The 15,874-nt window shown below is 43.8% G+C and overlaps 2 protein-coding genes across 6 annotated transcripts in view; one reads left to right on the top strand and one right to left on the bottom strand.

Moving 5' to 3' along the window:
• Positions 1-9,438, top strand: part of abcd4 (ATP-binding cassette, sub-family D (ALD), member 4) — a 45,757-nt gene extending 36,319 nt beyond the window's left edge. For all 4 annotated transcript variants that reach the window (XM_048537180.2, XM_048537179.2, XM_059649036.1 and 1 more), the window contains one exon: positions 6,189-9,438. In XM_048537180.2, coding sequence (XP_048393137.1) covers positions 6,189-6,196 — 8 coding nt within the window. In that variant the 3' untranslated portion in view covers positions 6,197-9,438. The remainder of the gene's footprint in view (positions 1-6,188) is intronic.
• LOC125455530 (acetyl-coenzyme A synthetase 2-like, mitochondrial) overlaps positions 9,381-15,874 on the bottom strand; it is a 77,178-nt gene continuing 70,684 nt past the window's right edge. For both annotated transcript variants that reach the window (XM_059649034.1, XM_059649033.1), the window contains 3 exons: positions 15,188-15,251; positions 14,735-14,856; positions 9,381-11,107 (listed from right to left, as the gene is read on the bottom strand). In XM_059649034.1, coding sequence (XP_059505017.1) covers positions 10,931-11,107; positions 14,735-14,856; positions 15,188-15,251 — 363 coding nt within the window. In that variant the 3' untranslated portion in view covers positions 9,381-10,930. The remainder of the gene's footprint in view (positions 11,108-14,734; positions 14,857-15,187; positions 15,252-15,874) is intronic.

Raw genomic sequence — 15,874 nt, 5'->3', positions numbered from 1 at the left:
AGTGCTCCCTCAGCACTGAACCTCTGACCATGTGGTGCTTCCACACTGCTGAACCTCCTGCTGTGTGGTGCTCCCTCAGTGCTGACCCACAGACAGTGTAGCACTCCCTCAGCACTAGCATTGTGAGTATCGGCCTGAATTAAGAGCTTAATTCCTAGAATGGGGCTGGGACTCAGAACCTTCTGATAGTGGGAGGAGACTGTGACCCTCTGAGCAGTGTTTGACACTGCAACCTGAAAGAACAAAGGAAGCAGGCACATAGGAACACTGCCAGCTTCCGGTTCACCTTTGAACCACACTGCATCCTGACTTGGAACTCTATCAGTTGTTCCTTCAGCGTCACCGTATTAAAATCCACTGGCAGCTCTGTGTGTGTCTTGCACCACACAGACTGCAGCAGTTCAGAAAGACAACTTACCACCACCTTTTCAAGGGGCAATTAGGGAGGGACATCTGGACAGAGATTCTCATATTATTGTATCTGAGCGAGCCTTGCCAACTTGCAGAAACTCGCTCTTGCTGAGTTATTCGGTTAGAGAAGGTTTGCCAAGAGGTATCTCACATTAGCAATTATACACTTAGTTACCATGGGTGCATTTGTTATGTGTTGATGCCTTGGGACAGGGTGCGGATTGGCTTTTCAACTGGACACCATTCCAAAAATGTGAATGCGGTTCTTTAACAGCCTCACTCTTTGATTGTTTGCCTACAGGATTCTTTGACCTTTCCTGATATAATGTTAGAATTGTGCAGCACAGCCTTTGGACCCTCATGTCTGTGCTGAGTTACTGAAAGGGCTGTGCCATTAGTTCCAGTCCCCCCATGCTGTCGCGACCACTGCTATGCAAACATATCCTTCGCCTGTGTCCATCAGCCCCCTTTTGTAAGTCACCCTGCCCTCTTTTGCACTAACTTATCAGACCACAGTGAGCTCACTGTGTTAAATGCATTTGCCACAATCCGATTTTTTTGGGGCATCCAGTTATTGCACCTTTAGGATTTTTCTACTCCAAGAGGGAAAAGTACAGTAGATACCTGAAATCAAAACAGGAAGGGCTGCAAATACACAGCAGGTCAGGTCGTCCCCTGTGGTGAAAGAGAGGAACATGTTAAGTGCGGAAGTATGGCCTGATGATTTATTGCTTGGCTGTTAATCCAGAGACCCAGGTAATGATCTGGGGACCTGGATTTGCAACCCATCAAGGCAGCTGGTGGAATTTGAGTTCAGTAAAAATCTGTAGTAAAGAATCTAATGATGACCTATGAAACCGGGGTCGATTTTTGGAAAAAGCCTATTGGGGGAAGGAAATCCTTAACTGGCCGGGCCTACATGTGACTCCGCACCCACAGCAATGTGGTGGATTCTTGACTGCAATCAAAGAGTGAGGGGGCTGGAGAGACCTTCACAACCGCATTACCATTTTTTGGAGTGGTGTCCAGTTGAAAGGCCAGTTTGCATTTTGTTCCAGGACATTAACACAACAAATTACATTAAGTCAAAAAATAATTTTTCAAGGTAGAAAGATATGGATCAAGAGTAGGTCATTCGAGTTTGCTCCACTGTTCAGTTTAGATTTTGCGCTGAAGACGATGTCTTAATCCATCAGCCTTTGAATCAGCAGTGGTTGATAGTACCCCCCCTTCCCCAAACAAGGCCAGAGTGCAGCATCACACAGCATCTAATGCCACTATAGACTCCTGTAATGATTTGGGGAACTTGTAGGGCAGGGTGGCCACTTGACACTTTTTTTTAACTAGGGACTGCTGTCTCATCTGCTGAATGCTGCCAGTCTGTATCAGGCTGGGGAAGGAGAGGTGGATTCTGCCTTTGGTTTTTCCCCATGCGCTGTGCTGCTAAGCTGGGGATTTACAGCAGCCGTTTGATGATGACCTCAAATACAGAAATTAAAACCGGCACCTCTCTCCCTGAAACAGAAATACGGAGTCTGTGTTCTGCCATCTTCTCATTACATGACTGCTTTGCCACTCGCTGCTTGAGTGTTTCACATTCACGGTTCGGGTTTGTAGCCTTTTTCTTATTGGAATAAAATTATTTTTAATTCTTTTGTGAGACCTGAGCGTCACTGGCTGGCAGTATTTATTGCCAGTCCCTAGTCACCCTTAAGAAGCTGACTTCTTGAACCATTGCAGTCCATGTGCTGTAGGTAGACCCACAATACCCTTAGGGAGGGAATTCCAGGATTTTGACCAAGCGACACTGTAGGAATGGCGATATATTTCCAAGTCAGGATGATGAGTAGTTGAGAGGGGAACTTATAGGGGGTGCTGCTCCATTTTGCTGCCTTTGTCCTTTTAGATTCAAATGGTCGTGGGTTTGGAAGGTATTGCCTGAGAATTTGTGGTGAATTCTACAGCGCATCTTGCCAATGGTGGCGGGAGGGGATGGTTGTGGATGTAGTGTCAGGCAAGCAGGCCGCTTTGTCCTGGATGGTATCAAGTGTGACATCAAGTGTCAACAGAGCTGTGTCCACCCAGGCAATTGGGAGTGCTTTGTAGACAGTGGATGGGTTCTGGGTAGTCAAGAGGGGAGTTATTTGTAGTATTCCTAGCCTACTGTATTTATATGGTGGGTTCAGTTGAGTTTCTGGTCAATTGTAAACCCCAGGTTGTTGATAATGAAGGAATTAGTGATAGTAACATCCTCAAATGTCAAGGGGCAGTGGTTAGATTGGCTCTTGTTGGAGATGGTCATTGAGCAGTGAGAATGTTCCTTGCACTTTGGCAAAAGTTCTGCCGATAGCAATAGACAATTACAGTTCATTAGCTCTCAAAACTTGGCACTTAGGTCTAAGATAAGAAGTTTTATTACTCAGAGGGCTGTGAACCTATGGAGTTATCAATCTCAGAGGACTGTAGAAGCCCAGTCTTTGTGCATATTTGAGGTAGAGATCGATGTATTTCTGATTACGAATGGCATACGGGGGTATGGGGCTGGGATGGTCAAAAAGCATTAAAGTGATTGTGTCGAGTGGTGACTCAGGCTCATTGGGCCGAAAGGTCTGCAACAATATCTGCCTGTGATTCTGATCTGTTCTGGTAAACTGTCTGAATGAAAAGTCTGCCAGTAAGAGAGCCACTTACTGCACCCCTGTGTTGTATTCAGAATGCCGTCTCTTCACCCCCTCCACTAGCTTCACTGCTTAATCTTGGTAGAAGCAACAAAGCTGTTTCTCAATCCCATTCGCATCCTCTCCTCGGAGACAGGAAATTGTCTGCACTTCCCCTTGCACTGACATATCAATAAAATTCAAGAAATAGAGTCTTGAGCAGTGGACATGGAAGCCTCAGGCTGTTGAAATTTCATTCAGTTGTGGTTTTTTTTTACAGTCAGTTTAAGTTAGGTGGTTCATAGTTTGGTGCCTACTTTTTAATTGTTTTGATCTTGTTTACAAATTAGAACAGTAAGTCTCACGTCTGTCGTCTGCAAGGTGTTAGAAAGGATTCTGAGGGATAAGATTTATGACCATCTGGAAGAGCATGGCTTGATCAAATACAGTCAACACGGCTTTGTGAGGGGTAGGTCATGCCTTACAAACCTTATCGAGTTTTTTGAGGATGTGACTAGAAAAGTTGCTGAGGGTCGAGCTGTGGATGTGGTGTATATGGACTTCAGTAAGGCATTTGATAAGGTTCCCCATGGTAGGCTCATTCAGAAGGTCAGGAGGAATGGGATACAGGGGAACTTAGCTGCTTGGATACAGAATTGGCTGGCCAACAGAAGACAGCGAGTGGTAGTAGAAGGAAAATATTCTGCCTGGAAGTCAGTGGTGAGTGGGGTTCCACAGGGCTCTGTCCTTGGGCCTCTACTGTTTGTAATTTTTATTAATGACTTGGATGAGGGGATTGAAGGATGGGTCAGCAAGTTTGCAGACGACACAAAGGTTGGAGGTGTCGTTGACAGTGTAGAGGGCGGTTGTAGGCTGCAGCGGGACATTGACAGGATGCAGAGATGGGCTGAGAGATGGCAGATGGAGTTCAACCTGGATAAATGCGAGGTGATGCATTTTGGAAGGTCGAATTTGAAAGCTGAGTACAGGATTAAGGATAGGATTCTTGGCAGCGTGGAGGAACAGAGGGATCTTGGTGTGCAGATACATAGATCCCTTAAAATGGCCACCCAAGTGGACAGGGTTGTTAAGAAAGCATATGGTGTTTTGGCTTTCATTAACAGGGGGATTGAGTTTAAGAGTCGTGAGATCTTGTTGCAGCTCTATAAAACTTTGGTTAGACCGCACTTGGAATACTGCGTCCAGTTCTGGGCGCCCTATTATAGGAAAGATGTGGATGCTTTGGAGAGGGTTCAGAGGAGGTTTACCAGGATGCTGCCTGGACTGGAGGGCTTATCTTATGAAGAGAGGTTGACTGAGCTCGGTCTCTTTTCATTGGAGAAAAGGAGGAGGAGAGGGGACCTAATTGAGGTATACAAGATAATGAGAGGCATAGATAGAGTTGATAGCCAGAGACTATTTCCCAGGGCAGAAATGGCTAGCACGAGGGGTCATAGTTTTAAGCTGGTTGGTGGAAAGTATCGAGGGGATGTCAGAGGCAGGTTCTTTACGCAGAGAGTTGTGAGAGCATGGAATGCGTTGCCAGCAGCAGTTGTGGAAGCAAGGTCATTGGGGTCATTTAAGAGACTGCTGGACATGTATATGGTCACAGAAATTTGAGGGTGCATACATGAGGATCAATGGTCGGCACAACATTGTGGGCTGAAGGGCCTGTTCTGTGCTGTACTGTTCTATGTTCTATCCCAGCAGCAATATGCGGGTCACGGTGTAAAACTGTTTGGGAAGCCCTGCCACAGGAGTTCTGGGTCACAATCAAAACACAAGGGAGAAGTTACTGTGGCTTTATATTAAAGAAATGATCAAGGTGTACAAGGTAATGAGAGGCATGGATAGAGTCGATAGCCAGAAACTTTTCCCCAGAACAGGATTGACTGCCAGGAGGGGTCATAGTTTTAAGGTGTTAGGAGGAAGGTATAGAGGAGACGTCAGAGGGAGGTTCTTCACCCAGAGAGTTGAGAGCATGTGGAATAGTTTACCAGTGGTAGTCGTGGAAGCGGAGTCATTAGTGACATTTAAGCGACTGCTGGACATGCACATGGACAGCAGTGAATGAGGGGAATGTAGGTTAGGTTATTTTAATTTTGTATTAGGATTAATCCACGGCACAACATCGTGGGCCGAAGGGCCTGTACATTGCTGTACTTTTCTATGTTCTATGTTCTAAATCCAGCATGAGCAGGTAGGCAGGGGTGTCGCAGTAGCTCAGCGGTTAGCACAGCGCTGGGGATGCAGGTTTGATTCTAGCCTTCAGTGACAGCGTGGGGTTTGTACATTCTCCCTTGTGTCTGTGTGGGTTTCTCCAGGTTTCCAGGTTGCCTCCCACAGTCCAAAGGTGTCAGGTTAAATGGATTGGCCATGCTAAACTGTCCCATAGTTTCCAGAGGTGGATTATCATGGGGAATGCAAGATTTCATAGATGTGGTAGGTGGTTGGGTCTGGGTGGGATGCTCTTTGCAGGTTCAGTGTGGATTCGATGGGTCAGATGGCCTTTTTTCGCACTGTAAGGATTGAATGATTCTGAAGATGGATGGTTCCAGGGATGAGCATGTTTAACTCAGTCCTCGCTTCAGGTTCTGCTCAGGAATTCCTCCAGACCAATCCTCCTCCACACCAACTCTATTTGATGTTTAAACTTCTCACAATAAATGTTCTCTGACCCATCCAGGGATGAATGGGGAATGATTGGTTGAGTGGAGAGCAGGAAGGTCTCGGGTCCATTCTCTGATACGTCCCGAGTTGAGACCAACAATGCTGTGCAGTGATGAGGATGCTATAGATAAGGTCAGCCCTACCATTCTGTGCTGGTTGGGAGTACTGGCTGGACTGTGGGTTTTAGCCAGTGACATCTCTCTGATCTCAGTTGCACTGGTGAAGTGGTGGTAGGTTCGTGCCCACTGAATTACCCATTGTGTATCAGCAGTTTGAGGAGTCAGAGTGGAGTGGAAAAAATGATGGGAGATAGAGGAATGGTTTTAATTAATAATAATCATTCTTTAATTTTCTGTTTCTTAGCAGTGCACATTCTGAGCACTAGGAAATGATCCACTTAAGTTTCAATGTATAAATCAATGCTTGTTTCCCTCCCTTTTCCCTGGACAGCACCATGACTCCATGTTATTCCTGTTCGGAGATGGAAAGTGGGAGCTGACTGAAATCCACTAAACACACGTGAAAGATAACATGGCTGTGCTCACACTCATTCCAGCTGCTGCTCGTGATTCCACAAGCTGGACGAAGATGATGAGGAAGTTTCGGCAGTGTGGCCAGACTCTTCAACTCTACCTCATGTTTCCTTCTCCTCATGGTTATGTTTTCCTGGAGCAAGGTTTTTAATAATTAATAATTTTAATAATTAATTTTGATGATCTTAGAGCCAAAACAAAATCAGTGTCGACAGATGATCGACTGCAGCTATGGGATGTGGACTCTACAACATGGCTACGCGGCTGTTCTGTAGCTTTAATTTACAGTTGACAGTCCATCCAGTGATAATGATTCTATCCCAGCTGCTAAAAACAGAACAATGCTGTTTCTTAATGACAACAATAACTGCTTCATATTTTTAATGCAAATCTTTTCTGACTGCTGTAAAGATTATTTTTTAAAACAATGATCTGTCCCATCTTGCTGTGCAATCTCAATTAGGATCAGCAGAACGAAGAAATCAAACCAGGGACTTCTGGCTTGTGTATCATTGTCTTGCAACTGAGCAAGCGACACGAGGCTGGGCACTAATTTGTAGTCGATCACTGTGTCATTGCAGAGGGTCTGAACTCCTAAACTCTGGTGCTATAAAATTCATTAGCTTTCTTCAGAGTGAATTGTCTCTGGAGTGCAGCCAGCTACAGTATCGGCCCAATGCACTGGAGCTACTGGGCATGTAGTGAACATCCTGTACAACTGAGCATCAACGTCTTCCCCAGATGCTGTTTCTTCTGGCACCAAATTCTCCCTATTCCAGCTTTATTGCTGTCTGTTGCACTGGTTCTCATGTAGGTAGCTCAGAAGATTATATAACTGGCTTTGGCAAACCACAGCACTCTTCAAGAATTCAGTTTGTAGCTTGGACAAGGATAGGTGGCATATTTTAATCCATGGTTTTTAGATGTGGGGGAAAATCAAAATGGCCCTAACTTAAGGCCCATTGAATGACAGCACGCATAGAAGAGATGGTCTGTGAAGGAACACTGGAGAAAGCTGAACAATACATTCCATGGTGTGGAGGTGGGGTGCTGGACTGGGGTGGCAAAATCAGAAGTCACACAACAGGCTACATTCTGACAGGTTTACTTGAAATCACAAGCTTTTGGCACTCTGTGTCTTTGTCAGGTGAAGATTCAGTATCAGTATCTTCTAATCCTTCACCTGATGAAGGAGAGTGCTCCAAAAGCCCTTGAAATCTAAAACAAACCTATTGGACTATAACCTTGTGTTGTGTGACTTCTGATTGCTTCCCAAAAAGGTTTAATGGGACCTCAGTGAAGTACTTGGAGCCTGAATGAGTGCAGAGTATGTGATCCTGAAATATTACCCTCAGACTAGCAGAATCAGAAGACGTAAGTTTAAAGTAAATCTAAAATGCAGTTTAGCAAAGATGTCTTCACTCACTGAATAATAATCTTGTGCAATGTTGTGAAAGATAAGATCTTCCAGGCCATTTAAAGAGAAGCGTGGTGCTAGAAGGACTCATAGATCGAGTTGAACAGGTTTCCCTAATTCTTCAGAATTCTGAAGCAAATCACACCGGACTGGAAACATAAACACTGTTTTTCTCTATAGATACTGCCAGACGTGCTGGGTATCTCCAGCACTTTTAGTTTTTATTTCAGATTTCTGACAACTGCAGTATTCTGCTTTTATTTCCTACTGCTTGACCCGTGTGAATGCTGTGGTGAGAGGAAAGCGAACCAGTTCTAAAAGCACCTGGAAATTGAGAGCTGTAATTGATGGAATATAGTATTTTCAGAGTATTCTAATTCTTCTTCAGTTTTCTGATGAATCAGTGCCTCCACAATTTTGCTGAACATGTGAATTTCTCAAAGTGAAATATCTTTGTTTGATAATGAAATACTCTTTCTACTTACCCTCCACTGGGACGCTGATTAAATGTCAAGTAAATGTCCCTATTCTCCACCAGTGAATGTGTGAATTACCTCCTGCTGTCAGAACACACATAAAACTGAAAGTGTTGGTGAAACTTGAACAGTCATGGACCTCAATGTTTTCCGTTTTTCCTCTCTTAACAGAAGGTGCCAGATCTGCTGAGTTTCTCTTGTAGTTTTTATTTTCAGATCTTGAATGTCCACGTTTTTTGGTTTCTTCAGAACCACATAGCCTGCTTGGTCTTGAATATTCACATATCTCAGTGACTGTGTTCAATGTCTAATTTAGTGAAGGTTCTACTAATGTGTTACTGTGATTTTGTGAGTTTACAGAGAATGGGGTAAGTGCCACAAAGCAGGGTATTGTGTGCACAGTGAATACCATCAGAACCAGAAGCTCTAGGTTCATATCCCACCCAGAACTCAGAGTCCAAGGGAAGTGTATTTACAATGTAACTACTGGTTAAGTATCAACCTGCAAACCCTTGCAACATTTAGCTTTAAGATCTGGATCAGCTGTGTGAAGGAAAGGACATTGGACCTACAGCTCCAGCCAACAACATGTATGCCAAAGTATATGCTGCCCCAGAAACTTTGTGTTGCAGTGAATTCTAGTGTATCACCAGCATATGTATTACAAACATCTGGGAGGCAGTAAGTCAGAGGAGACATTCAGACCTGCCATGTGTGAGCATGGCCACTGCCTCTGTGGGTCTCGTGATCACCAATACAGACATTCAAGACTCCATTACAAGCTTTGAACTTTGCAAAGATAACTTCAGGCTGAGCTGCAGTTGGACACAGCATCTAGCAAAGGTTTTCATTCTCAACTCCTGACCAACTACTATTACGGTCTCCTGCCCTTCTCCAATGACCAGTGCTGTAAAATGCACTAGATTGTTTCTTCAGTGAGGATTGGTTTACGAATGTCTGTTGGCATTCACAATCCAGAGCTCGTTGCTAGTCAGTGATAATCAAGGGTGAATCTTTTTGAGTCACTATCTTCAGAGGAACAGATTAGATAGGAAGACATGACATGAAGAGAATGAGATTGCTGGCATTCCAATTTTGACTACAGTGTTAGAGTATATAACATGAAATCTTCTAAGTGCCTGATAGTGAATCTCTAATCATGTTATATGCTTTAAATGATTAAAAAAATCACAAGTATCAATCGTGTTGTGTTTCTTTGATTTCTTTTAATGCATTTTCAAAATGTTGACATTAAAAAAGGCAATTAATTTAAAGCAAGGTCGTCTTGGTTAAATTGGATTCAGATGTAGGAAAATCTGATGCGGGGGGAAGGAGCATGGGATTTGGAAGTAAAAATAGGCCATTTGGCCCTTCAAGCCCATTCTGCTGTGCACCAAGATTATAGTTCATCCAACTGTAATCTCAACCGCATTTACCTGACTCACCATTTCCTCCTGTACCTCCCACAATACGCATGACTCCTTGTGAAGCTCATATTTAGTCTCCTGAAATTCAGGGGAGATGGGAGTGGCTGCTCCAATCTGCAACAGTGCAGTTGAGGTGAGACCACATTAGAAAATCCCAGGAGTGCCGTGTATAATGAGCTGCTGGAAACAGGAATGTTTGTACAAAGTTACTTTCTTGGGCTAAAGTGACTTGAACTGTAGTCCCCACCCCTCATCCCTGATTGGCTCCAGAGACAGCTTTGTCCATGAAGCTGAAAACAAATGTCCAAAATAAAAGCCAGTTTAAGTGAATCATGTTCTACCTGCAGTAGAAATTATAGTTCACGAATATTCGAGAGGTTTCAGACTTGCTTCCAGTAAAAGTGTTGTAATGGATTAATTACTTTGGCCACAAATCAAGGAGTTGTGTGCTTAATGATGAGTCCAGAGGTCACTGAGGCAACCACAGCAAAACTTAGCCTGCAAATTTTCATTGGTTCTAATCATTACATACACACTTCATGATGACCTGCTTTTGGAAAAAACGTTCCTGCATTCCTGGATTTTCTACATATCAAGTTAACCCAACTACAGGGTAAGAAGAGAGTAGGGTCTAACAGAACCTGACCTATTGCAGTTTTAAGATGTTCTCTGCCTTCTGACAGTGAAGTGTACCTAAGTTTTAATCATAGTACACAGTTCCTTTAATTTCACTTGTTCAAAAACAAATGGGTTTGGAAAAAAATAGAATTTTGGGTCAAGGGGTCATGTTGTGATAACAGAGGAGTGCCGAAGTCACTTTCACTCAAAGTCCAAATGAGGTGCCATTTCAAAAATCTAGCCTGCTGATCTTACTCTATCTTACAAAGATGAAGCAGCATATCTGCAGTTTGGACAGAATTACTTAGCAGATGCTGTCAAAATGCTAAGAGTGGACCATGGTATTCCTCCCTACCTGGGCACAATGTATTGTCAAGGTTAGCTGTGAACCTCAGCCATTCACAGTCCCAAAGCATCAGCCTTTGCACATTTCCCGCAGTTTGTTCCATTCTTTCTCCTCTAGTCCTTGGGTGTCGAATAGCACAGTTCCTGCCACAGAGTTGCTACCGTATCCGTGTGAACTGTGATGCAGAGACCACTGTTGGATTGTTCAATTGCAGGGGCATTATATAAAGAAACAGAGCTCCATTCAAGATTACACATCCTAGCACTGAGGGCTGACAGGAATGAGGTGGTTTTGGTCGTAATATTTTGCATGAATATAATTTTCCAAAAAATAAAACTGGTGCGCATTTAAAATCCCCAGCGTGATGTCTCCCAGTTAATTTTTAGCTTCTTTCTTCAGGATCTGTTTATGCCCATCAATAATTTCCTGCACAGCTGTGTGATCGTCCAGGGTAGTAAGATCGCCAAGCTCATCAATTTTATTTTCCACAATCTTCCTCAGGACTCGACGCATTATCTTTCCTGAGCGGGTTTTGGGAAGTCTGTGCACAATCTAGAAGGAAAAAAAGGGTCAGGTTTAATGTTTCCTAGTGTTTGGACCCTTTGACGACCCGCAGAAGCATGGGCATCATAGATCACGTCACTGGAAGGGGTAATCTAGAGGCCTAAGGTAGTTACATACTGACCTAAGTTCAAATCCCCAGCTGGTTGCTTTTTCTTAATTCATTTACAGTACGTGGGTGTCACAGGCTAGGCCGGTACTTATTACTCATCCTTAATTACCCAGAGGGTAGTTAAGTGTTATCCAGATTGCTGTGAGTCTGGAGTCACATATAGACTGGACTGGGTAACAGTGACAATTTCCTTCCCTAAAAGGGAATTAGTGAACCAGGTGAGTTTTTCCCCCAACAATTGGCAATGATTTTCTTGGTCATTGTTAGACTCCTAATTCTAGATATTTATTGAATTCAAATTCTAACATCTGCCGTGACAGGATTCAAACCCAGGTCTGAGTTAAAAGTATAGCAATAAAAACACTGGATGATCACCTCCCCATAAAGGCCCTGCTGCAGAACTTCAATTTTTTAATTAAATGCCTGGAATCTTTTATGTAAGTGTTAGTTGTTGCAATCTTAAATGTGAAGTGACTGGGTTGTAAAAACCAATCTGGTTTTGACCATCATCTGACCTATATGTGATTCCAGCCTAACTGCAATGTGGTTGATTTTTAACATCCTCCCTGAAATAGCTCAGCAATCAACTCAATTGTATTCAAGAAGCTGGCTTTTGCTTTCGCCTTCTCTTGGGCAGTTCAGCGTGGGCTCTTGGGTAAAATAAAATGCGAGACTATTACAGAACAGTGTGGAATTGGTATGGCTAAACAGGCACAAGGAAAATACAATATCAGAAAACAGAAGGTTACATTAGTTGCAAGTTTAGTCTGGTGATGCACCGGTGAAGGACTTTAGGGTGATTTACAATTTTAAAGGTGCTACAAAAATGCATGTTGTTTTGATTTGAGATTATTCGGTCATGTTTTGGAGCATTGTCTTACATGCCATGTCTTGTAACATTTATTTCACTTAGAGTGCTTCCATTCTGGTAGGATCTACCCCTCGGATAGAGTGTGTTCACAGTAATGATACTAATCTACATTAGTAACACCAGATTAGTGTTACTTGAGGCTGTTGGACATGTGTCCAAATCCCACCTTGGGCAGGGCCGTTTGAATTTAGTAATAATCTGGAATTGAAAGCTAAATTTCAGTAACTAACTATTAAAGTTATTATCGATTGTTGTCGGCCCAAAACGTCAGCTTTTGTGCTCCTAAGATGCTGCTTGGCCTGCTGTGTTCATCCAGCTTCACACTTTGTTATCTTGGATTCCCCAGCATCTGCAGTTCCCATTACCTCTGATCACAGTTGTAACACCCCGTATGATTCACAAATATCCTATAGGGAAGTCTATCTGCTCTCCTTGCCAACATATGATTCCAGATACTCATTGATATGATTGACTCACAAATATCACTTTAAAAAATAGCTGATATTTTAACTATAATGGAAGGGACGACAAGGAACAGATCCACTCAACTTACAGAAGATCACAGTTGAGGACCGTGCACTAAGTTTGAAAGTTAAACAGGTCGGAGGTGTTATTGCAAACAGAACTGCTGGTCTCACCAGCAATGTCCTCATCCAAGGACTGAGTAAAGGAAAGGAACCAACATACAGGACAGGATTGCTGCAGCCTCATCTGATCTCAACAACCTCCTCAATCTAAGGGAGGAATCTAGGTGTCAGCCAATGCTGAGAGGCAGTATTCAGCCTCCAGGTTTGAAAGTTTGTGGATTAAAGCCACACTACAGAGGCTTTCCCAGTGCAGCACTGAGGGTGCGCTACACTCTCAGGAGGTCTTAGAGATCTGTTTTCAGATCAGATCTTGAACAGAAGTCCAACTTTCTTCCTCACGAACTATTCACACAAGAGCTGAGTGATGTTTCCTGATGCTTTGCTCAACATTTATCCCTGCAACAACTATCCACAATAGACAATTTTGTCTTTTATTTCCTTGGTCACCTGGAGCTGCCTTGTCGATCTACTGCAGACCATGTGCTGCTGTAGGTAGGTACAGCTACAGGGCTGTTAAGGTGGGAAATACCAGTGAAAACTTTAAAGAACAGTACTTTTCACTCAGTCCATAACAGCTTGTTAGTGATGAACTGCAGAATATATTACTGGGGATTAATCTACCAAGTCTGGGTTCACTCTGGAATCTGACATGTCTAAGTATTACCTTGAGCCAGGATCATAACAAAAGTGCTGATTTTCTTAGCGTTGTTGGAATTGCACCAATCCAGGGAAGTACAAAGTATTCCATCATACTCTTAATTTTTGTCTTGTAGATGGAGACCAAGCAAGACTGACCCTTCCTCGTGTCGAGATTGGCTCTGCTTCACTGTCTGGGTTGACTCTGCTGCCTCACTGTCTAGTTTGGTCTTTCTGCATCAAAGTCTAGGCTGACCCTTCTGCATCACAGTCTGGGTTAGTTCTGCCCCAGTGAGTAGGTTGATTCTGTACATTGACCATTCAGACTGGCTTACACTGCTCTTAATGCATGGATGGGCTCACCACAGAACTGCCAGCCTCCCTCTGATCTGTTCTTGTGGCCTGTGATTGGTTCCTCATTCCATCATTCCTTCTCTCCTTTCCGAATGATTTTGGCCAAAGACTGTCCTTGCTAGACATTTGCATGATGGTAATTAAGGAAGTTGGTTAGATTCTCTCTTGTTGGAGATGGTCATTGCCTGGTATCCTAGTGGACAAATGTTGCTTGCCAGTTATCCCAAACTGGATGTTTTCTGGCCTTTCTGTGTGATAACATCGATCGCTTCACCATCTGTAGAATTCTGAACGGAACAAAACACCAATCATCAGCAATCATCCTTCGTTCTGATCTGATGATGGAGGGAAGGCCATTGATGATGCGGCTGAAGATGGTTGGGCCTAGGACAGTAACCCAAGGAACTCCTGCAGAGAAGTCCTGGAGCTGACATCACTGACAAAAGGCTATTTCATCCACCGTACAGTACAATCAGTTAAACCATTATATCTGTCCACATGACATTACCACATTTTAAGCTCGACTTGCAAGAAACAGAAGCATCAACTTAGACCCTCATACCCCATGGTGCAAACCACTGGAAAGCCAAAGCATGATCCTATCAGACTGCTGAGCTCCTGTAGTTCTATGCCATGGATATTTTACATGGACAGTCCCACTGATTATGAACATTTTAGAAAAGTACAGCACAGGACAGGCCCTTCGGCCCACGATGTTGTGCCGTGGAATAATCCTAATCCAAAATTAAAATAACCTAACCTACATTCCCCTCAATTCACTGCTGTCCATGTGCATGTCCAGCAGTCGCTTAAATGTCACTAATGACTCCACTTCCACGACTACCACGAGTAAACTATTCCATGCACTCACAACTCTCTGGGTGAAGAAACTTCCTCTGACGTCTCCTCTATACCTTCCTCCTAACACCTTAAAACTATGACCCCTCGTGGCAGTCAATCCTGCCCTGGGGAAAAGTCTTTTGGGCAGGAGTTGGCACCAATCCTGTTCGCAACGCACAACAGGCACAAGAAAGCAGGGATTGACATCAGATCACTACCTGGACTTGATCAGGAACAGCGTATTTGGCTATCTTTTGGGACACAATGTCTTTCAGTTCCTTATCAAAGACGTCCTCAGCAATGACCATCCCATCTTTCAGAACAATGAAGACGTAGGACCCTGAGAAAAGAAGCAAGAGTATTTGGGTGTTAGTTATACACCAAGCACTGATCTTCCCCACAGTGGCTGAAATGCTCAAAACGTAAACCTAATCCACGCCTGATTGAGAAGGCATATGGGTTTGAGACAGGAAAACATTGCGTGGGTCACTGGCTCCTTGTTTATCTCATTCCGACGTTACTACTCTCCGTTCCCTGAGGACCTGGGGCTTCAGGTCTGACACCCAAGTGAATTTTGGCAGCAAAAGTGCCTGCAGCCATCATTCAGCTTCGCTGTTTATCCTGTTTCTGCTTCTTCACAGAAACCAGAATGTTCTCATTGCTATCCTTACCTTGCCCTTTGACCTCATGGGCACATCCAATGGCTGCAGATTCGGCCACAGCTTGGTGTTGGTTCTGAAAGTTCAAACAGATCTTGCAGTCAGTGATTTTAATTTGCTTGGCAGATCAAAACAGGCTTCTAGCTCAGGCAGCTCAGACCCTGACATCAATCAGAGATGGTTAATGCAAGCACCATCTAGGCTGAGATAATGGGAACAGCAGATGCGGGAGAATCTGAGATCACAAAGTGTGGAGCTGGATGAACACAGCAGGCCTAGGGTCAAAACGTCAGCTTTTGTGACTCCTCAGATGCTGCTTGGCCTGTGGTGCTCATCCAGCTCCTCACTTTGTGACCATCTAGGCTGAAGAAGTTTTAGTAATCCGGCTGTGAACTGGGCACTGAGGAAACACAGCTCAATTTTCACAGGAGACTGCTGCTCATTCCAGGCAGTCTCTGGGGTAATCTATAAAAAGGTCCTAATCTAGCGATGGCTGGAGTGTCAGCACTGATTGAGTACAGCCTCTTCCCTGCTAAAGTGGTGAGCAAAGAAGCAATTCCAGACCCATCAAATGGATCCAATTATGTTAAATTGAAAGAATCTCTGTTAGGGAAAAAGCAAAAGAGAGCTTTGCTATGGGGATGATCTGTATTACATGTGGCCTGGATATTATCAATAGAAACACAGGAAGAGGAGTAA

This window comes from Stegostoma tigrinum, chromosome 10 (assembly GCF_030684315.1).
Source record: "Stegostoma tigrinum isolate sSteTig4 chromosome 10, sSteTig4.hap1, whole genome shotgun sequence".
NCBI classification, from domain to species: domain Eukaryota; kingdom Metazoa; phylum Chordata; class Chondrichthyes; order Orectolobiformes; family Stegostomatidae; genus Stegostoma; species Stegostoma tigrinum.
Note: the sequence above shows the minus strand (reverse complement) of the source record. Positions and strands in the feature narration are given on the sequence as shown.